The following is a 23,495-nucleotide window of genomic DNA, read 5'->3' as shown; positions in this document are numbered from 1 at the left end:
CATCAGACACCATCCAGTATGGGAGCACCAAAACACCGAGTGTTGAGTTGTGCTCACCTTTCAAGCAAGCAGACACCTTGACCCCACCCAGCACTGCCACCTCAGCCAGATTTTCCTTGTTATTCATTGGGCTTTCTTAGTGCTTGACACACCCTGCCCCAGCAGTACTAAGGAGACTGTGTTGAGGACAGAGGAGAAATACTTGCCACAGTGGACAGCACTCGCTTAAAAATTAGATTCCCTCCCCTTTGTCTTCGCAACCAGATTCTTCAAGGACTAAAATACTTCCAAGCCTCCAGGGTGTTTTTGTTCTGACACACTGTGACCTGTAAGATAATAAGGATTAGTTTTTTTAATCTCCTAAAAGTAATTTGTTAGATGAAATTTGAAAATACAAGGAAAATATAACCAGGATAATTTTTTGTTTTGTGGTTGTTGTTGAGGTTCTTTGCTTGCTTGCTTGTTTTTGAGACAGGTCTTATTATACAGCCCTGGTTGACCTGAAATTCAATATGTAAGCCAAGTTAGCCTTGAACTCACAGAGATCTGCTTGTCTCTGCCCCTCAAGTGCTGGGTTAAAGATGTGCACTCACCACACTCAGTGGATAATTTATTGATTCATAATCCCAGTATATTAATGTGGTCTCCCTCTTCCACATGAATATTTATCATTTTAATTTATTTTTTCACTTAAGGATTGTAAGAAATCCCTAAGCAGTTCTTAAGAAAACTTTTCAGTTGCTGCATGATCTTCTACTTATGAATATATAACTATTTTTAGCTCATCTTTTACTATTTTCACTCCTCCTAGAGATGCAGTTAATCCATGTGTAGTCACTTCTGTCTGAAGATATCACTAGTGCAAAAATAAGATCATGAAAGTGATAGGAACTGTGGGTCAAAACAAAGGAACTTTTTTGTTTGTTTGTTTTTCAGTTTTGGGGTTTTTCCAGACAGGATTTCTCTGTGTAACAGTCCTGGCTGTTGTGGAACTCGCTGAGATTCACGTGCCTCTGCCTCCCGAGTGCTGGGATTAAAGGTGTGTGCCACCACAGCCTGGCACTAGGGAACCTCTTAAAACTTCTGAAACGTGATGCCACAGAACACCCCTAGGATTATCATTATATTGCCAAAGGATGTCTTGTTTTAATTTGAATTTTTCATTTAATAAAATTTTATCATAATTCGCACTTATTTTAAGATATTTGTATGCATGATCTTCGTTTTTCTTTTGGAATATTTATCTTTTCCTTATAAATTCAAAGCTCTTTTTATTTATTAAGGAGATTTTTTTTTGGTTAAATATGTAGCAGATATTTTTTCCAGTTTGCCTTTTCACTTTCTGTATGATGGTTTTCAAGTGTGTGTGTATACACTATTGTCTTGATCAACTGACTTCTTCCTCTTGTTTATGCTCATGTAAAAGAATCCTTTAACTTAGAGTAGATTAAATATTCATCTTCATTTTCTCCATGTTTAATTACATTTTAAAGTTAGCATACAAAATAGTTCTCCATTATCTTTGTGGCTGTAAAAACGACTTCCTTAATCCAGTAATTCAAATGACCCCACAATTCTGGTTGTGTCAAAACCTCTTGTGTACCTCTTAACTATATAGGTGCATGGCTCCTTATGCCAAGCCCCTTGGTCGAGAGAGCCTGCAGCTGTATTTCAGACACAACCAGTAGTGAAAACCTTTGCCACATCTGTTATTTTTTCATTGCCAACTGTATCAAGTTTAAATGTCCTTGCTTCACGGGTAGGCCCTTTGAGCATACGTTTTAACCTTATTTACATAATCATCTTGTTATCATGAGTATGCGTGTGCGTGTGTGTGTGCGTGTGAGAGAGAGAGAATGAGTGTTCACACGAGCATGCACCTCTGCAGAATCAGTTTGTTTGGCAGTTCTCTTTGGTAAATAACCTGTGTCAGTTCTGATAGCCAGTGTGCAAATGCAGAAGCAGATGGATGTCAAGGACAGAGGGACGGCTTAGTCACTGGGCGTCAGGCTAGTAGTAGTAAGAAAGACTAGTTTGTATACCTGGAGGCGTCAGAGAAGACTCCCATTCTGTTAAATGTCTTGCCCTAGATGTTGACCATGACTTACAGATGGGCGTGTCAGCCAGAACCATGCACAAGAATCTTGAAATGAGATGGACCCGGGCTTAAGTTTCATCCGTTTTCAATCAAGCATGTGAACTTAGGAAAGTTGCTTAGTCCTCTCTGATCTTGGTTAATGCTCTTGTAAAGTGCATTGATGTGAGTTGTTGGTTTTTTTTTTTTTTTTTTTTTTTTTTGGTTTTTCGAGACAGGGTTTCTCTGTGGCTTTGGAGCCTGTCCTGGAACTAGCTCTGTAGACTAGCCTGGTCTCGAACTCACAGAGATCCGCCTGCCTCTGCCTCCCGAGTGCTGGGATTAAAGGCGTGCGCCACCATCGCCCAGCCTGATGTGAACTTTGAATGACCTAACAGGTGGAGTGCTGCTCCCAGGAGTGCGGGAAGTGTTAGGACTGACAGTTGGTGGACGGAATGAGTAACTGTCTTACAAAGTTCTCAGCCACATCCACCTTTGTGCAAAAAGCACCAGTAGGCAGGTACATGGTATTTTAAGACTCTGTTGCCTCCCCCCATGCCCCCACTTCCTAACAATCAAGAAAGACAAGTAATGACCCTGAGTTATTTTATCTGTCTGTGAGTGGCTGAGCTGTGTCACTTGGCCAAGCTCAGTGTGAACTGCAGTGCTTGCAGGCTTCCCTATCAGTAGGCTTGAATTTACCAGGCGATTCTTTTTCATACTAAAATATTTTTATTCTTTGAGAATTTGCTATAATGTATTTTGATCACATTCTCTTCCCAGGCCCTCTCAATGCCCCCCTTCCTAACCATCCCACCACCCAAAAACCAGTCCTCCATTATAATGCAGGAATCTTTTCTCCAATAACCTCTGTGGCTGGTCACTTAGATTCTGTGTATTCTATATAAGGTCAGGGAGTCTTTCATTCTAAAGAGTGTGTGTGTGGTTTTGTGTACATGTACACATGTGAATGTGGAGGCCAGAAGTCAACCTCAGGTGTCATTCATTCTTCAGGAATCCTCCACACTGTTCTTTTGAGTCAGGGTCTCTCATTGACCAGGGCATCCCCATTTAGGCTTGGCTGGCTGACCAGTAAACCCCAGGGAACTTCCCTGTCTCCACCTTCCTGGCACTTACAAGCACATGCTACCTATCCAGCGTTTTGACATGGGTTCTGGGCATTGAACTGTGGTCCTAACTCAACAAGTACTTTACCAATTCAAGTCTTTTCTTGCTCCCTAACCCAAGCCTCTTTATTAGTGAGCAGCTTTGTTGTCTTTCTTAAGAACATCGGTGAAGCCTGTGTCATCCTTGCCACCATCACTCATATTTCTGCCTGCGTAGTCACTTCTAGTTCCAGTGTTATGTCCGTGATTTGAATTCCAGGCGGAAGGTAACAGCTTAGATTAGGTGGTTCTTACTCCTGGCTATCCAACTGTGATCTCTTTTGAAATCTTTTACTCCATCCAGTGGGACACAAGCTGATAGACTTGTGTCCACACCTTATGTGTACATTTTAAGTATCATCAAAGACCATGAATGGCAAGCAGAAGGGAAAAACTCACAGAGATCCGCCTGCCTCTGCCTCCCGAGTGCTGGGATTAAAGGCGTGCGCCAGCACTGTCTGGCTAGAAATGATTTATTTTATCTTACATTTCTACATCAGAGTTCATCACTGGAGGCAGAGCGCTGCTCACTGGCTCACTTCTGATGGCTTGCTCAGCCTGTTTTCTGACACAACCCAGGACCACCTGCCCAGGCCTCAGCACCACCCACAGTGGACTGGGCCCTCACACATCAACCATTAATCAAGGAAACGTCCCACAGAGTTGCCTGTAAGCATGTCTGAGGAGGAATTTTCTCAGCTAAGATTTCTTCTTTCCAGATAACTTGTGTCGAGTTGACAAAAGCTAACCAGCTCAACTTTCCTCTCAAGACAGGCAGAGAAAGTTAAGTATTGTAGTGTTCCTTTCTAACCAGAAAGCTACTGCTTTATTCTCAGCAAATGCCCGGATTGACCTTCAAGGGCTGGGGTCAGACCTGGGGAAAGTCACAGCGCTCTCCCCAGAAGGAAGTGGGTATTGGGTTGACTGAGGTGCTGTTGGATCTAGGAAACCTTTCTGGAATCCGGGTGAATGGTGCTGTCTATGGCCACAGAATGGGCTCGGTGCTGTGATTTCGTTCTTATTCAGTAATTACATTCTTGTTGCTAAGTGTAGCCCCGGTGGCTGCAGGGTCCCCACTAGCAGAATTTGAGTTATGAGTGGAAGACATGTTTTGTCCTTTTCCAAATATTGATCTGTACATGACGGCCTCCTCATTAGTCATGCAGAAAGCCTGCGCCTTTAGGAACAAATCTGATGCCAAGACAATCTGATGCTTTCTTGTTCCTTTGCTTGCGGTCCAGACTGATTTCTGAAAAGAACGGATAGCATCGTGCATGCGGCCACCTTCCCTTCTTCCGTGTGTCTCTTCTGACGCTTGCTGTTGTCATTTTGAGTAGTTTGGTCAGTGACTACTGAAATGGGGCTCTTTGTTGTCTGGTTTCTCTATATCTTGCCATTATTCTTTTGTTTGTGTCAGAACCTTAAGTATTTAATCATAAATAAATCTGCTACTGTCAGTTTTCTTTTGGATAAACAGCAGTCTTCTCGGAAAGACTGTGAAAAACTGTCTTGCATTGGGCCAACATAATGGGCTCTGAGGGCCAACAGAGGAAATGAATTTTCATATCCTATCTGTTCTCCTAGGGGCAGGGAAAGAAAAACCAACTTTTATTATTCACTAAGATTTTAAATTAATGCAAACCAGCTTCCTTTCTCGGAGGAAGACAATAGTTAAATTAGTTTTGCTGCAGAAGGTTAATATGAGAAATTAGGTTTGGTCGTCTGGTTTCCAGAGCTGAAGTCTGACAGAGCTGACGGACGTTGGACAACTGAGTCCTCCACAGGGAGCCGTGCTGGGAAAACCCAGAAGCAGCGTTCAGACTGAGGGCAGGGAGGGGGTCTGGTTGCTCTAAAACCTTAGTGTCTAAGAGGACAGAAAGCTGGGAGTTGGCATTGCCTGCAAAGAGACCTAAGTAGAAGACTGTTCACTGGACCGCTTGCTGGCCCAGGCCGTTCAGAGCACATTATTAGTAATTCGTAACCAACAGAAGTGCTACTCACCGTTTCCGGGGATTTAAAATCCACACTTAGGTCACCACTTGACTCTGTAGTTTGAGTGCTTGTTTCTCCAAGAACGGGCCTTCTAGAAGTTTCATCACATGGTGAGTGGCAAGTGAAGCGAAGCCAGTGCAGGCAGAGCCCTCATGCCTGACTCACCCACAAGGGCTCTCTCTGGATACTACCCGACCCTGCTTAAGTTTCAGCGTGCGAACTGGGAGGATCAGGGAGAGGGAGGCGCACAAACATTCACACTGACAAAAGTTGGTAAAGAAAAACGTTCACCAGAACTGTATCAGAACGTGAATTTCTAGGAACACTGTCAACCTATGTTCCTGGTTTGGAAAGCTAGCTAGAAAATGTCCTTCTTTCAGGGAAAAGTTAGGGTTGCTTCTTTGGGGGAAAACCAGTGTATAAATTACATATGGAATTAAATTTTTTTTTTCTAGTGGTCATACCATTGAAAACAAAAATAAACAAAGTTGACTTGAATGTTTTATTTAACCCAGTATATAAAAAACATTATCATTTTAAAATGTTACAAATATTTTAAAATACAAGATAGTTTACTTTTCATTCAAAATCTAGTGTGCATTTTAACTTAGAGCGTGTCTCAGTTCAGGCCAGTTAAGATTTAATGCAGTTTTGTAGTTGTTGATGACGATGTTGTGTCTGGTTTTGCATTTTGTTTATTTAGTATGGGGAAGCGTGGACAATTGTACAAGCGTGTGTGCATGTTCCAGAGCACACATGTACAGCTCAGAGGATGACTTGTAGGAGCTGGTTCTCCCCGTCTACCGTGTAGATTCCAGAGATTGAACTCTGCTCATTAGGCCCAGTGGCTGATGCCTTTATCCATCTTATCTCACTTGCCCTGGGGAGGAGATAATAACAGGAAACCATTGGAAGCAACCAGAGAGACACCTCTGCAGGAGTGGCAGGATGTGGTTTAAAAAATCAGGTTGTGTTTATGTTGTTTTCTTCTTGTTTTTGAAGATGTTTATATCGAGTGAAATCTATCCTGTAAAGGGAAAGGCTTTGGGGTGGAGAACTGTTTCATCTGTATTAAAAAAAGAAAAAGAAAAAAGGAAAATTCATAGAGGAGATAATGGCAGCCTCCCACATTTGAAAGGGTGTCGTGTGAGACAGGAATGAGGCCCACTGGGTCTGCAGCCCTGAGCTACATCTGTCGTTACAGTGGGTGTGAGGTTAATAAAGCCGGGTGAACACAGTATATGAAGGGCATCCTAACACCCAGCGCCTCCCCAGGCTAGACTGGCGTTAAGGTGTGATTACGTTTCTAATGTTGGAGATGTTAGCATATCATAAACTAGGCTCCCATTTCTCAACAATTTTACTTTTTCAGCACGCTTTTGGTCCAACAGTTTTCAGCAGACTTAAAAAAGACTCAAAACAATGCTAGGCAATTTATCACCACTGTGAACAAACTGCACTCCTTTATGTGACCTGGCAAGTCTCTGTTGTGTACTGTTTGGTTGTCCTATAGCACTTCTTCCTGTGGGGAAGCACTTAGCGCTTGAAGCAAACTCTCTCTTCTACTTAAAGGATGTACACTTGGGTATTCCAATAAAAGTACACAGCCTCTTTCTGCTGCTCGAGGAGTTTGAACATTGTTCCAATTTAACCTGTCCTACCCCATACAGAGTTCCATCTGCTGGTAAGCCAGTAGTCCAATCTGACAAACACTGTCAAGGCCACAGCAAGTGGTCTGTCACAGACAACAGAAGCCCGCCTTCTCTGGAGAAGCAGAGGGGATTTAGAAAGTCAGAGGAGGGCCGGGCTGAGGAGTGTGACCTGGACCTGCTGTGCTCCTTGTGACCTTTGGCTGTGCAGACTCCAGGAAGGAAAGATTCTGCTTCACGACAACAAACAGTAGGGAAGGAGCTGGGGCCAACAGGCAGGACAGAGAGTTTTCCAGGAATGTACACACTGCTCAGTTTGATTCCCCAGCACCGGAAACTCCCAAGAACAACAGAAAGCTAAATCCAGTGGTTGGCAGCTGCTGCCGCCGCCGCTGCCATCTCTAGCTATAGAACCTCACTGCCCATGCCACCTTGATCTCTACCATTGTTCTCAGCTTCAGAAAACTCCTGGATCAAAAAGCAAGCGAGTCCAGATCTACAGAACCCTGTCACCCTCTGCAGAGCAGAATGATGCTTGTGTTTCTCTTCTGCCTGGCTGCGTTCCAGAGCCTCTCTGGAACACCCTGAGCTGTAGTCTAAAGCATGCCCTAAACTCGAACTCTAGCCAGAGAAAAGGGGGGCATTTCCTTACACTCTTGCAGTGTAAGGGAGAGGGCATGGAGCAAACCACACCACGGTGTCCTGGAGGCGGCATCTGTCTTCTGCCATTGCAACAACAGCTTGGAAAAATGGTGGTACCTCAGCCTCATATGGCTGACTGATGTGTGCTTTCTAAGAAGACATAAAAGTGATCGAATAGCACAGAAGAAACTGAACACGTGAGCACCTGCCTTGCTTTCTGGCCAGCCAGTAAGTGCATCCTCACGTCTTTTCCACACAGCAAGCTTGGATCAGTGAGCCATGGTGGACTGTCTTTGCTCCAGCATCCAGCTTGGTCCTCACAAAGCAGCTCCCTGTCAAGAGACTGGTGAGTCAGTGAAGCCGCCTAGCCAGAGAGAAGCATGGCTAATCTCTTTCAGAGATTTGAAAGGCCCAAACATCCTGGCATGTTCTCCTCCAAATGGAATTTTCTGTGATCTGGGCATTCACCTAGTCATTGATGGTGACTGCACACAGCCCCTCTATGTACTAGGTGTGTAGAAATGCAGGGCGCCTTCCCTTAGAGAGCTGACATTCTTTTTTTTTTAACCTTTTAAAAATTTATTTTAGCCCAACAATCTAAATATAATATATAAATTAGAAACTACCTTGGAAACATTTTTCAATAAACCTCCTCAGTCTCAAACAAGAGGAAGTCTACAGTTCTATATCATGAATTCTTGATGTAATGGAAGTTAAAATGGAATGGAGAAGGTGTTTCTATTTAAGCATAAAGTTTTAGTTTTGTTTTTTTTTTATTTTTATTTTTTTTTTGGTTTTTCGAGACAGGGTTTCTCTTAAATTTTTTTATTGAGCCATATATTTTTCTCTGCTCCCCTCTCTTCCTTCCCCCTACTCTTCTACCCTCTCCCATGGTCCCCTTGCTCCCAATTTACTCAGGAGATCTTGTCTTTTTCTACTTCCCATGTAGATTAGACCCATGTATGTCTCTCTTAGTATCCTCTTTGTTGTCTAGGTTCTCTGGGATTGTGAATTGTAGGCTGGTTTTCTTTGCTTTATGTTTAAAAGCTACTTATGAGTGAGTGAGTACATATTATATTTGTCTTTCTGGGTCTGGGTTACCTCACTCAATATGATGTTTTCTAGATCCATCCATTTGCCTGCAAATTTCGTGATGTCATTTTATTTTTTCCACTGTGTAGTACTCCATTGTGTAAATGTACCACATCTTCATCCATTCTTCAGTCAAGGGGCATTTAGGTTGTTTCCAGGTTCTGGCTATGACAAACAATGCTGCTATGAACATAGTTAAGCACATGTCCTTATAACACGATTGAGCATCCTTTGGATATATATCCAAAAGTGGTATTGCTGGGTCTTGAGGAAGGTTGTTTCCTAATTTTCTGAGAAATCACCACACTGACATCCCAAAGGAGCTGTATCAGCTTGCACTCCCACCAGCAATGCAGAAGTGTTCCCTTTCCCCCACAACCTCTCCAGCATAAATTGTCATCAGTGTTTTTGAAAATTTTTTAACTTTTTTTCTTTTCTCAAGACAGGGTTTCTCTGTAACTTTGGAGCCTGTCCTGGAACTAGCTCTTGTAGACCAGGCTGGCCCCAAACTCACAGAGATTCACCTGCCTCTGCCTCCCGAGTGCGGGGATTAAAGGCGTGCACCACCACCACTTCAGATCTGGCGTTCTGTGACCATGAGATAGATGATGACTTGCTGGCAAGCTAATGCATGACCAGAGCACATTCATTGTTGCAAAGCAAAGCAACTCTGCGATGAGCAGTGACTGTGTAGTGGGGAAGGCAGTGGAGTTGTGGGTTCATCCATTGCTGTCCCAGCTTGCTCTTTAGAGAATACTGCTCTCTTGATGGCTCTCAGCCCAGACTTCAAATGCTTGGTTTGGAGATGGGCACAAATCCTGATTGACACTTGTGTTAAGGTTTTCCTTGGTGAATGGTCAGAACAAGGCATATGAGAGATCACAGATGCCCGTGGGTTAGGTGTGCTCCCTGTAGTTCCTCAGTGATGAGTGTGGCGAGGTGTGTACGGGGCTGGAGGGCAGAGCTGAGATTGAGCTGCCAATAGAGATGATACCTCTGTGCCACATTGCCCCATCTGTGCAGTGTATCTGCCTCCTGCCAGCAGTGATACCTCTGTGCTGCATTGCCCCGTCTATGCAGTGCGTCTGCCCCGTCTATGCAGTGCGTCTGCCCCGTCTATGCAGTGCGTCTGCCCCGTCTATGCAGTACGTCTGCCCTGTCTATGCAGTGCGTCTGCCTTCTGCCAGCAGCCATACCTCTGTGCCGCAGTGATGTTTCTCTGTGACATCAAGCGCTCCAGACCATGAGGCCTCAGCAGGCCTGGTCTGACTGCCTGGCTGTGAGTACCACCTGAATATAGAGAACAGTCTAGAATGCCTCTGAATAAATGGTGGGAAGGCTTGGAAATAGAGATCTGACCCTTTGTCAGGCTCTCTGTTGACAACGACCCCCATACACACAAAGCAGCCAGCCCCTTCACAGAGCGTCTCTGAGTAGGATTTTCCGTGACTGGTGGGTCCGTCTTTGGGTGAGTTCACATGCACTTTTACTCAGAACCTTTCAAGAATTTCAGATCTGAGTCATGATTAGCTTTCGTGAAGCGGCCTCTTCTCGTTAGTCAGCAGGGCAGTATGAAGAAGATGCCAGCTAGGCAGTCTGGCCTGAGCCACGTGCCAATCCTTGCCTGTCCAAGGCAATTGTGAGCAGCTTAGGCTGGCCAAACACTTGCTTGTTTCCCTCACGTTACATTAAGATGGGAAATCTCCTTACCTCTCTCCCTGTGTCCACACACCAGCAGACCTCCAGAACTGCAATGTAGACTCTGGCTATTCTCTTACTTTCAATAAATTTTCTCTTATTGGACAATTTTGCTTACTTTTATGAGTTCTGCCCATTTCCCGAGAAGTTCTTTAACTGAATATTTTAAATAGACAATAAAGATAAATTATGTTCCAGGGATAAGGAAACATATTTTTTAAAAATTAAAGAGTTATGAAAACAAACGAATGAGCAGATTAAAATGAGCAGCGACAGACAGAATCCAGTCAGAAAGAAGTGCGAAGGAACTCACGTGGCAAAAGTTAGGGTGGAAAGGCCAATGCGGGTTCACAAGAGCTACCGTTTTAAGGTTTTTAAAGCAGAATCTTCAAGGGGCTAGAAAGTAATATGTTGGAATATTCCCAGTATATAAAATTAAAAAGCCAGGAGAATATCCATGTCGTATTTTATCTCTTTCTGTGACATGCCATGTCTGGGCTGTATCTGTATGCTGTGTAAAGATGGCTAAGACCTTAGGTGTGGGTGGAAAGACGATCGCAATAAATGAAAACAAGAATAGTCATAGGAATGCTGGCCAAGCATTTTTGTCAGGTAAAGATCTGAAGATTCGCCAAGGAGACCAAACTTAGCTGAAGGCCGCATCAGCAGCACTCTCAGTCCTTCAAGGGCCTTAGAACCCTTACCGCTTCTGGCTTCTGTGTTCTCTGCACCAGCCTCTACTGTCTCCGCATATCACAGCATCCCCAGGGCACCTCCTCACACCTGTAGCTGCCTGCTCTGCACCTCCTCACACCTGTAGCTGCCTGGTGGGCATGCCAGAGAGCTCTGAGCACCTGCAGTGCGACATCTCTACCACCTTGGCTGTCCTGGCTGGTTTTATGTCAGCTTGACACAAGCTAGACTCATTAGGGAAAAGAGACTCTCAATTGAGAAAATACCTCCATAAGATTGCCCATAGGCAAGTCTGTAGTGCATTTTCTTAATTAGTGATTAACGTGGGAAGGTCCAGCCTGCGGGTAGTGCCATGCCTAGGCAGGTGGTCCTGGAGTGTATAATTGAGCAGACGGAGCGAGCCATGGGAAGGAAGGAAGCCAGTAAGCAGCACCCCCCCACCCATGACCTCTGTTCTTGCCTTGAGTTACTGCCTTGACTTCTCTGGTTGACGGATTACAAGCTATAAAATGGAATAAGCATTCTCTAAGTTGCTTTTGGTCATGGTGTTTGTCAGAGGATTAGGACCATCATCTGATGGAGAAATTGGAAGTGGGGTGCTGGCATAATAAAATGGCCATGTTTTGGTGAGGACTGTGGAAAGATTTTGGAAGTTTGAGCTGGGAAAGCCTTTGAGTGTTCAGAGCTTAATAAGCGTTTGTAGAAGCATAAAAAATAATGCTGAGGGGTGCTAGAGACCCGGCTGTGAAATTTCAGAGGGAAGTTTAGGAGTCAAAGAAGGTATTTAGCATTTGATGTGTGTTAGGAATCTCTGGTGTCTGGATAGTTGGGGCTTAGGAGTCAGGACCACTGAATTGAAACCTTTGCTTTATGGGAACGGTTGATGCTGGTTAGCTGGAGCTGAGACATTAGCAGTGATTAGGAAGAGACCAGTGTGATCTAGAATCATAAATCTGGCACTATTTTCTCAAGGTCAGAACACAGACGCTGTGGACCAGAGGGGGCCAAACTTGATCATGTGTAAGGGTCCCCCAACTGGTTCTGCTTTTGAAAGCATGAAAGGGGTGTGGAGAGCAGCTGAAGCATGGTGCCCATAGAGGCCACTGGCGAAGGCACAGCCTCAGTTGCAGCTGAAGATCCAGAATTGAAATAGTCATGGAGAGACGTCGAGGCTTGGCATCATGTGATAAGCCTTTAAAAGCCTAGGGGAGGCTATTGGTGAAAGTACAGCCTAGTTGCAGCAGAGACCCCAACGTTTTGGAGATAGTGGTACCATGGGACAACCACCAGAGATGACAGCAGCTTTGGGATGGAGCTAGCCTGAGCCCAGGAGACAAGCTGTGTTGTGTGTACTGTAGAAGGCAGACTGGAGAAATTCTCTGCTGGTAGAGCAGAGAATCCTGAGTGAGTCCCAGACCTCAAACACTGAGTTATTTACACTATTGAAGACTGTAGCTCCTCGGCTTCTTCACTCTTAAAATAAGAAGGTATTTAGCATTTTATTTGTTTGTTTGGTTGGTTGGTTGGTTTTTCGAGACAGAGTTTCTCTATATAACAGTCCTAGCTGTTCTGTAACTCACTTTGTAGACCAGGCTGGCCTCAAACTCTCAGAGATCCACCTGTTTCTACCTCCCAAGTGCTGGGATTAAAGGTGTGCACACCGTCTGAAGCATAAAGTGAGTTACATATGGAGTTTTACATTTTCTGCTAGGTACATTAAAGAGACTCCTGGGGCTGGGGAAATGGCTCAGTCAGTAAAGTATTTGCTATGCAGTATTTCCAGCACCAATGAGGTAAGCCAGGTGAGCACAGCAAGGCAAGCCTGTAACCCCAGCTCAGGGCACAAACAGGAGGATACCAGGGCTTGCTGGTTATCAAGTCTTGATAAATCACTGAGGTCCAGGTTAAGTGAGAGATTCTGTCTCAGAACATAAGGTCGAGAGCACCAGAGGAAGACATTCGGTGTTTTCTCTGGGCTGTACATGCACACACATGTGTATCTAGCATACACATACACACACAAAGAATTCAACATATAGTTAGTATAAGAAATTATCAGTGAGCTGTTTTGTATGCATTAATTTTACTGTCTTCCATAAGCACTGTATGCTAATGCTACACCTACTCAGCTCACATTGGACTGTCCCCATTTCAATTGCTTAGTAGCCATATGTGGTCAATGTGGCTACCAAGCAACACCGCGTCAGCCAGCTGTCCTTTTATAGGACTTTGCTTAAACCTGAAGCCTCACTCAATTTTTTTCGTGCTTCTCCACCCCTAGTTGGGACTTGTTAGTCTTTTGCATGCAAGTATGATCCTTGTAATGGAAGGAACTCTCAAATGCTCAGAAGAAAATGTGTCTCTTGTTTTGATGCTCTGATTTATTATTTATTTGTCATTTTAGTGCTAAAGCAACAGTAAATTCTAGTGACACTGAGCCTCTGATGTGGGGCTGTCTCAGCCAGAAGTACCTGCTGTGCAAACATGGGGCCCAAGTTCATATTCCCAGCTCCCATTACAGCATGAACCTGTACTCCCAGTACTGGGAAGACAGAGACAGGAGATCTGGGGTCTCCAGTCTAGCCTTTCAGTGAGCTCCAGGCTCAGTAAGAGACCCTGTCTTTAAGCATATGGTATAGGGATTGGACTCAGCAGTTGAGGTTGCTTACTGTTTTTGCAGAGGACCTGGGTTTGGTTTCCAGCACCCACTTGGTAGCTCACAAATGCAGTCACCAGTCATACATGCGGTGTTCATATATATATATATATATATATATATATATATATATATATATACATGCAAACAAAACATTGATGCACAAAAATAAATCTTTAAGAAGTATGGGGTGGTATAGAGCATGTCTTAGGGTTTCTGTTGCTGTGAAGAAACACCATGACCACAGCGACACTTTTTAATTGCATTTTCTTTTTTATTAAGATTTTTTATTCATTTTACATCTCAACCAGTTTTCCCTCCCTCCATTCTTCCCAGTCCCTCCCCCCACCTCCCATCTAACCAACCCCCCATCCACTTCTCCTCATTTCAAAAAGGGGCAGGCCTCCCATGGGAGCCAACAAAGCCTGGCACATCAACTTGAGGCAGGACCAAGCTCCTTTTCCTGCATCAAGGCTGGTGAGGCATCCCAGCATGGGGAATAGGTTCCCAAAGCCAGCTCATGCACCAGGGACAGATGTTGATCCCACTGCTAGGCGCTCCACAGACGTTTCAAGCCACACAACTGTCAGCCATGTGCAGAGAGCCTAGGCTGATCGTAGGTTGATCCCATGCAGGCTTCCTAGCTGTCCGTGAGCATCCACTAGCTCAGGTCAGCTGCCTCTGTGGGTTCCCCATCATAACCTTGATCACCCTGGCTCCTACAATCCCTCCTCCCTCTCTTCAGCTGAACTCCTAGAGCTTGGCCCAGTGCTGGGTGTGGATCTCTACATCTGCTTCCACCAGTTACTGCATGAAGGCTCTCTAATGACAGAGTAGTCCCCAGTCTGATTGCAGGAGAGGGCCGCATCAGGCACCCTCTCCACTATTGCTAGGAGTCTTAGCTAGGGTCATCCTTGTGGATTCATAGGAGTTGCCCTGGCACCAAGTTTCTTCCTAACTCCCAAATGGCCCCCTTTGTCTGGATATCTCTTTTATTGCACTCCCTTCTGGAGCTGGGAGCAGCACAGCAACTCTTACAAGGAAAACATTCAGTTGGGGATCAGCTTACAGTCTCAGAGGTTCAGTCCATTATCACCATTGCCGGGAGCATGGTGGTGTGCAGGCAGACGTGGTGCTGGAGCTGAGAGCCCTACATTTTGCAGGCAACAGGAAGTCAACTGAGTGTTACAGAGAGGGAAGCTTGGGCAAGAGAGACCCCCAAAGTCCGTCCCCACAGTGACATACCTCCTCTAACAAGGCCACACCTCCTAACAGTGCCACTCCCTTTGGGAGCCATTTTCTTTCAAACCATCACAGAGCAATTGAGGAAGAAAGCTGATGTCAACCTTTGGCCTCCATATAGTCCTGTACACACATGTGCACACACACACACACACACACACACACACACCTTTTCACATATCAGAATAGCCCTTTGCCTTCTGTCACAGGTGAAAGGCCTTTGATGTCTGTGTAGCTGCCGTAAAGTAAATGGCGGAGGCTAGTGGACTTGCAGTCAGTTATACAGCAGGTGGCTTTGCCAACGCAGAGAAGGAACACCAGAGGGTCTTAGCAATAGAAGGGTCAAAGGGACAAGTGGGGCACAGGTGGATTTGGAGTTCTTCTCTATTAGACATAGGTCTAGAATGAATTCTGCTTTAGCTCGTCTTAGTCTGAGACCTGCTAAGCATTTGCGGAGCAGCCTCGAGTGGACAATGCTTGTGCCAGCTGAATGCCCGGAGGACGCGCTTCCCTGGGCCTCCAGCCATATAGCTCGCCTTCTCAGGTGACACCACCTGAGCCTCTAGCCCTCCTGCCCTCCACCTTGTCGGAATCTTTCCAGGAAAAGATAGTTTAAAAAGCACCTCTTGACCAAATGCTATTAAGATTGCTCTTTTATTTTTTAAAAAAAGACTAAGAAAATGGTATATTTTGAACCAAATGTGTGTGACCGTGGCCCCAGAACAAGGACTCAGGTTACCTGAATGGCACATTCTGACTTCTTTTTTATTTTCCCCTTTCCAGTAATTGGATCCATTTGCCTTGTCTGTCTTTCGTTTGAGGTTAAGGTGAGCGAAGAAGCTGCTAGTTAAATCATTCCAGTCAGAGGGCACTGCTGCCTTCCTGCCTTCCTAGCAGTGCAGCCCTCCCTTCTGAACTGGCTGTCCCTCCCTCTGTGTGCCACGAGAGAAAGAGCAGGCAGATCTCAGGAATGCGTTTTCAGTGCATACTCCTGCATAGCCCGTTTGCCACGTCCACAGGCGTGTACTGTTTCCACGCTAGGTGCTAGTGTTCCTGTTTGGTTCTTTGTGTCTCTAGTTTTGTTGTCAGTCTTTTTTTTTTTTTTAAATATTTATTTATTTATTTATTATACAATATTTGTCTGTGTGTGCCTGCAGGCCAGGAGAGGGCACCAGACCTCAGTACAGGTGGTTGTGAGCCACCACGTGGTCGCTGGGAATTGAACTCAGGACCTCTGGAAGAGCAGCCCGTGCTCTTAACCTCTGAGCCATCTCTCCAGCCCTTGTTGTCAGTCTTGAGCCCTTTTTATGGCTATCCTTAGCTTTAACTTTTTTAAAATTTATTTATTTTATATATACAGTAATGTTTTGCCTGGATATATGTCCACACATCATTTGTGCACATGGTTCCCATAGAGGTTGGGAGAGGGCACTGAATCTCCTGGAGTGACAAATGGTTGTGAGCCACCATGTGGGTGCCGGGAATAGAGCCCATGTCCTCTGCGAGAGTAGCAAGTGCTGAGCCATGTCTGTTCCTCATGGTCGTTTAACCTAGAAATTAGATGAACTAAGAATACTGCGGGACCAAGACAGTGATGGCGTTAGACCTCACCACTACTAATCTCCCAAAGCATTCTAGATAGCTTCCCTTGCTCAGACAATATTGCCTTTTGTATAAATGAGCTGGTAATTTTTATTTTCATTTTTAAAGACTGGCTTTCTCTGTTTAGCCTTAACTGTCCTGAACTCGCTCTGTAGACCAGGCTGGCCCTCCTGAGTGCTGGGGTTAAAGATGTGCACACCACACCCTGCAAGCTGGTGATTTTTTTAAATACCCACTGGATCTTTGGATAGGAGTTGTTCATTACCACAGCAAAGTACTATTGGCTGAATTACTGTTTATTTTAGCTCACAGTTCCTATTAAAGTATGAGGGTCCTCATGGTGATGCTTTTCTTTTTGGGAGAATCCTGTGATTGTGTAAGACTTGTGCAAGTGCATGTGTGTGCATGCAAGTGCCTCTGATGTTGCTTTCCTTGAGGCAACCAAGAGTCCATTATGGGGACCCAACACCAGTGACCTCATGTAATCTAACCACTTCCCAAAGGTTCTGCCTCTACATGTTATAATCAAATGTCTCTACCTTAATACTAACTGGGGATTAAATTTCAATGGATCAGCCTCTCAGGGACACTCTGATCATATCCAGATCCTAGGAAGACCCTTTCGACGTATGAATAGGTAATGTGATCACAGCTGAGGGGTGTGTTGGGGTTCAGATTGATCCCAAACAGTTCCTCGGAACCAGGCCCCTGAGCAGCTCTTCAAAGGTCATGATGCAGGCTTGCTGGGCACCTGGGGTCCTCCTTGATGCTCCTGAACAGACAGGCCATCATTGGGGGCAGAGTTCAGACGAAGGTGGACCTGTCATCCTCTGGTTCTCAGCCCCTTTCCCATCTCCTTCTGCTGCAGCACAGCATCTCAGCCTCCAGGCCCGCTAATGGATCCACTGACCAAGGGGTCCTGTGGGAGTCAGCTGGCACAGACCCTCCTCTGGAAAGCGAAGTCGTCTCTCTCCTTCGGCATCCAGCCTCTTCAGACGTGGCCAACAAAAGACCCTGAAGAGTCCCAGGTCAACCTGTAAGTAAGTAAAAGGAGTGTCTTGCTATGAGACCTTGTTCACCATCTCGTCTCATGGGGGCAGGGGTGAGGGGCCTGAGAGACCGTTTTGCTTCTGAGATGTCTTACTGCATATTTGACAATATTCATTGGGCATCTGTGCCAGCCAAGGCTTGTGTTAGGCATAATGAGCAGCATGGCTCAGTTCCTGCCTTAGGGGACTTAACAGCTCATAGGCAGATAGTCGCTTACCTGTGTTGTTGCAAAGAAGAGTTGTAATGGCTAGGAAATGTGCCATGATTCTTGAGTCAGTAACCATTTAGGAAATATTTCTGTATATGCCTGCAGCATCCTGTTATATAAGCAAAGATATTTTCTTTACCCTTCAATATCAAGTTGCATGTGGAATGAATATATATATATATATATATATATATATATATTTCTCAGAAGAACTTCTCATGCTATGTGTAAAGTAGTTAACACATTAGCGGACTCTTACATGCCTGGTTGCCCTATGTGTTCCTGTATGCCCCTGAGCCAGGCATTTGTCACAGGCTCTGATATTGTTGGATGAAGAGTGAATGAAGGTGTTAGAGGGAAAAGGAGCTTAGCACTCCACAAGAATCAATGACATTGAGGCACAGCGATGTGACTGGCTTCAAGACAGAGGAAATGCTTGGTCCGGCCAACACATAGTTATCAGATTTGCTGTAGCAGTGATTTGGGGAGGTCAAGAACAGGTGAAAGGGTATGGATTCGAATCACCCAGGAAGCCTGTGAAACAGATTCCAGGGACCCTGTGGATCTGGGGAGGACAAAAGGGGTCTAGAGGAGAAGCAGCAGAAAGCGTTAGTGGGAAAGCGAGTACTGGAGATGGTGTGGGAGGAGGTGGACGTGTCAGGCTGGATGCGGGTACCACGGCTGCTCTGAACACTGGCGAGTGACACAGGAAAGGCTTACATCCAGGAAGGTGTGTTCCAGCCGTGTTGACAGGTGACAAATCAGCCACCGTCAGCCTGGCCTGCGTAGGGCAGACACCCCTGGAGAAGCTACAGAAGTCTCCACTGTCACGCCAAAGTTTTGATGTCTAGAATTGGTCACAGGCTCCAGATGATTCTCATCTGTGGTCAACTTCGAGGACAGTTGTAACCACCATGGATGAAATATGCACAGATCAGTCCCGAAACCCATGTGTGCCCATCTGAGGGATCTGAACACCCTGCTAAGCAGTTGGAGCCCTTGATGGCTTTGAGGATCTCTGAGGAAATGTGAGAGGCAAATGCAGGGAGGAAGTCCTGCTTGCCAGTCCCTAGCGCAATCGGAGGGAAGCAGTGTGAGCCACCACTGCCATTCAAAGCCAGCCCCACACGTAAGTTGCCTCTTAGGTGATGGAGAATTCATCGTCACCTTGATTGAAATGAAACTTTAAAGATGTACTTTAATATTCAGTTCACCCAGGGCTGCAGCTGCCTACAGTGGCCACAGGGATAGGGCTCTACCCTGCACTGCTCTGTAGGACAGGAATTTGGCTGCAGAAACAGCCCGGGTGAGTTAGTTAGCAAGCAGAGCCTGAGAGGCTTCTTTCGGAGACTACAAGTTTCACAGTATCACATAGTAAAGTATGAAGGGGCGGGGCAAAGCTGCTTGAAAGTCAGAAAACCAGCTGAGGTAGCCATCCAAACGGGTGTCCTCTGCAGCCCTATTGGCTCATATGTTAAGGGGTGGGGCCTAGTCAGGGAGGAGGACGGCGAGTGCTTGCAGCCACTGGGTGGGCTAGTGGGGTGGCTGGCCTCCCTTTGGGAAGGATCACTTTAAGCACCTGGGTCCTGGGGGAGCTGGGAGTGATGCCTCCTGGGTTGAGAGCCTTCACTGGCAGTCAGTCCTCCATTGCCACATAGGAATGGGTGGATCAGGACTGCACTAGGGACAGACTAGACTCAAAAGTGATTCTACTTGGAGTCCTTAGGAAAGCAGGCTAGAAAAATGTTTCTTCATGAACTACCCCCATGCTGTGGGCTGCTCATTCATAGACTCATTCATTCAGCAACTCTCAGTCACCTGTGTACCAGACACTTGCACTAACATTCTCCTAAATTCATTTTCTTATTCAGTCATAAAATCCCCATCACAAACCAGACAGCTACCTATTGTTAACTGTGCTTTATGCACAAGGACGTAGGGGACTAGGGTGGCCACCAGACTTGTGCAGTTGTGGCTGACTGGGGATTTAATCCTGTGTGTGGTCTAGTCAGTGCCTGCCAGTTAACCTTGGTGCCTCAGGGGAAGTGTTTGTGGGACATCAGTAGCCCCAGAACGTTTTGGTAATACCAAGTTGTAGACAGAGACTGCTTTTTCATCTCCCAGCCACTCAGACCCAAATATCACTCAGAAACTTTATTAATTACAACACTGCTTGGCCTGTTAGCTCAGGCTATTATTGACTAACTCTTACATCTTAAATTAATCCATTTCTTTTAATCTTTGTATGGGCACGAGGCTGTGACTTACTGATGAGGGTCCAGTGGCATCTGTCTCCTTTGGCAGCTACATGGCATCTCCCTGATTCCACCTACTCTCTCTCTATTTCATGCCTGGCTTTACTCTGCTAAGCCTTTGGCCAAAGCATCTTTATTCATCAATCAATAAAAGCAACCCTATACATCCCACATCATCAAGTACTGTTCTTGGCAGAGCCCACAGAGTTAACCAGGATGGTGTCGGATGCTTGCTAATGTTCTCGTCCCGCAGAAGCTTCTGGAAAACTGAAAGTTTGTTGTGATTGGGTTCACGCTGGGTGTTAGTAACTTGGGCATTTAATGCCTTCTCAGCGGAATGAGCAGCTGGAATTTGGGGACTTTACTGGATAGATGTGGAGAGACCTTGCCAAAGGCAAGCATCATAAGACTCCCTGGGTGATAGAAAACCCTGAGCAGTGTGGTTTGGGTAGCAGTAGAGTGGTGAACCGTGGGCTTGGACAAGTTGACAGAAGCCAAACCACCGAGGGACCCTGGGCCTGGACTCTCTGGGTGGGACAGAAACTGTTCAGATTTGCTTCTAGTAAGATAATGACTTCAGGGCAACTAGGTTTAGGTAGGATGGGTCTAGTGGCAGTGTAGGTGCTTGTAACAGCGTAAACGAATGCAGACAGATTGTAAATATATATATATATATATATATATATATATATATATATATATAGCTTTAATGTAGAAATAGACTTACAGAACCACCGTTCCCGCGGAGACCAGGAAAGCAGAAGCGACGGCTGGGAGCACAATCGCCAAATTTATAGGCAGACATTAGTCCGAGGCGAACACGCCCCCCAAGGGGCAGGACTTATCCCTACAGGTGCTCTGAGGGGTGCAGGAATGATGGGCGTGAGTTCCAAATGTTTTGGAGGAATGTTAGAATGGTCCTAAATTGTGTGGGGAGGCAAGGAGGTGAGCTTCAGGGTTCTGACTCTGGCATCAGGGTAGTTTTTGATCTTGTCACCAATAAGGGAGCCCTAAGACCTAAGGCGGGACTACACAAAGCCTGTCTAAACTGAGAACCAAACTAAGAGCATGAGGCAGATGCTGTCAGGGCTGAAGAGGCTTTCCCCTGCATATGCAGGCATAGGCCTCCTTAGGAAAGACTCGAGGAGTGTGAAATGGACTTGAAAAGCTATAGGACCTCCTTTCTCTTCTCTCTCTTCAGTATAGTAATAACTGGGTCGAGGTGTGTGTGGGTTCGAGGAGGCAAGGTCAGCATGGGCAGGCACAGATGGGAGGAGCAATTTTCCTGGTGAGCTTAGCTGTCAAGAAGTGACAGGAAGTGTAGAAAGTCAGGGTGGGGACTCGCTGTGAAATGCTGAGTTCTGGGAGCATTGTGAGACTTCGTGAGCCTTGAGGCAAGCAACCGTTTGAAGTGTGTGTGCGGGAACAAGTCCCAGCCCACATGTGTTTGACGAGGAAGTGAAAGTAAAAGATGGACTGAAGAATCCTGTCAGCTGTCAATCACAGAATCCCAGCTCAGATCAGCGTGGGCCGGGAGGGAGGGTAGAAAGCTGGTGACAGCCGTGGGTCTGGCTTCTGGCATGGCGAGACCCAAAGTCGCCAGTGCTGTTGTCAGGATGGTTTTTCTTTTCTCTGCCACCCCCTGCCTTCCCCTCCATCCCCAGCTCTACCTCATTTACGTGCAGGTTTCACCTGCCCCGTGCCATGTGGTTCCAGGCAGCCCAGACTGTCTTTAGAGCTTTGTGAAGACTCTGGGGAGGGCTCCAGTTCTCCAGCCTGGGTCACAGGCTCTTTCTGGCCTCCCAGGGAGTGTGCCTTATGAAGGACCAATGCGATAGTCCTTACCTTGGTGAGCAGAGCAGCCTCAGAGAAGAAAAGGAGCGGCCAGGAGGCAAGAGGACTTGATGCAGCTGAATCATGAAAGCCGTGGTTGAAGAGAGTGGTATGGCTCACCACAAAGATGACCGGGGAGGTTTTGTCAGAACCATAGATCAGGGCATCTGTTTACTGAGAATTCCTCTTGGTAGGAGCCAGAAATCTGGGTGGAGGTGATAAATGCAACAGACGCCTTGGCGGTGAGAGTCGGGTGGCTGTGCTGATCAAGGAGCCATGACACAGCTCAGACTCAGTTCTCTGCCAGATTTAATGATGGTTTACTTTTGATCTTTTGAGGAAAATTGCCATGTATTTGAAAGTTTGTCACCAAGACATACTGCTGAGCACTATTTTATGTAGGCATTAAAAAAAAAATAGCTTCAAAGGTGCTGAAAGACCACATGTACTCCTGGGGAAAACCCAGTGCTGGAGGTAACTTTTTTGTTTACAATTAGGGACATTCTGTTCCCTTTTTATGAGAAGGGGGATATAGGAGATTGCCCCAATCCTGAGTGTCTCGCCAGAGAGTGGCAGTCCTGCTGACAGAGTCGGGAGAGTCTGACTGTGCAATGATGTGTTTGCGGCTGCTCAGACGTCCTCTGAACTGCGTCCAGTAGTTGTGGGGGCATGTCAGACAGCGGTTTTAGTGTGGTGAGTTTATCAGATTTAAACCCTCCCCACTCCAGGAAGAGCCTGGGCAGCTCCCATGACCCTTCAGTGGCCCCAATCTTTTGGATCTGCTGCTGCTTGGGGGACTTAGACTTTATTTCACCTCCTGATTCCATTTGAAAAACCCACCTGAGTCTTCTAGAGGCGGGTATGGAGGCGCATCTGTCTCCTGTGGGAGCTTGATAGTCATGAGGGGACAGTTCCCCTGGCCACCGCCACAACCATCTGTCCCTCTGCACAGGCCTCTTACTGACAGGGTTGTTCACGAGTCTGGACTTGAGGGAAAGCAGAGGAGCCTGGTCAGATGTAGAACTTGGCCTATTTTGCCAGAAAAACACTGACAATAAGAAAGTTTTTGTTTTATATCCATCTGCCCAACTCCTGTCCCTCCTTCTGACTGCAGTCAAGGAGCAGAGGAAGGCTCCGTTTGGAGCCTGCTTTCTCCGCCACAGTGCAGGTCTGTGCTAAGGTAAGCGGGGAATAACAGACACTGCAGGTGCTTCAGGGGCCTCAGGAGATGCCACTGGGTCGTCACTAGCAGTAAAGAGCCAGGGCCATCTAAGTGGAGCATGCTGGGTAAAACAGGACACGTTCCTTCAGTGGAGTAAGAACACAGGAGCCGTACTAGATGAGGAAACCACCGAGGTCTGCTATGCAGAAACTGCAGCAAGGGCATGAATAGGGTTGTGTGCTCTTATGACTTGCTTTTCGTGGGCGACTCGTTCCAGGACACTTGGCCTCCTGCAGATGCAATTCCTTGCATTGTATAGACAGTTTGCTCGTAACTCACACATCTCCTGCTCATCACATCATCCTGACACCACCACTCATACACCTATGTGACGCTGTGTAAACATGCACTGTGCTGTGCTGCTTAGGGAATGAGAAGAAGAGAGGGGCTGCACACGTGCAATGCAGAGCTGAGAGAATGG

General features: G+C 46.1%; 1 protein-coding gene across 2 annotated transcripts in view; it reads left to right on the top strand.

The window, feature by feature from the left end:
* The window catches only part of Garnl3 (GTPase activating Rap/RanGAP domain like 3), a 144,806-nt gene that overhangs the window by 1,543 nt on the left and 119,768 nt on the right, over positions 1 to 23,495 (top strand). Inside the window, exon 2 of one of the 2 annotated variants that reach the window (XM_041674703.1) lies at positions 17,375 to 17,542. In XM_041674703.1, the coding sequence (XP_041530637.1) occupies positions 17,375 to 17,542 (168 nt within the window). Of the gene's footprint in view, positions 1 to 17,374; positions 17,547 to 23,495 lie in introns of those variants that run through there. The other variant, XM_041674705.1, reaches the window with a different exon arrangement.

Source organism: Microtus oregoni, unplaced genomic scaffold, assembly GCF_018167655.1.
Source record: "Microtus oregoni isolate MIOR12 unplaced genomic scaffold, Mior012 000025F_ref0000491, whole genome shotgun sequence".
Classification (NCBI taxonomy): domain Eukaryota; kingdom Metazoa; phylum Chordata; class Mammalia; order Rodentia; family Cricetidae; genus Microtus; species Microtus oregoni.
Note: the sequence above shows the minus strand (reverse complement) of the source record. Positions and strands in the feature narration are given on the sequence as shown.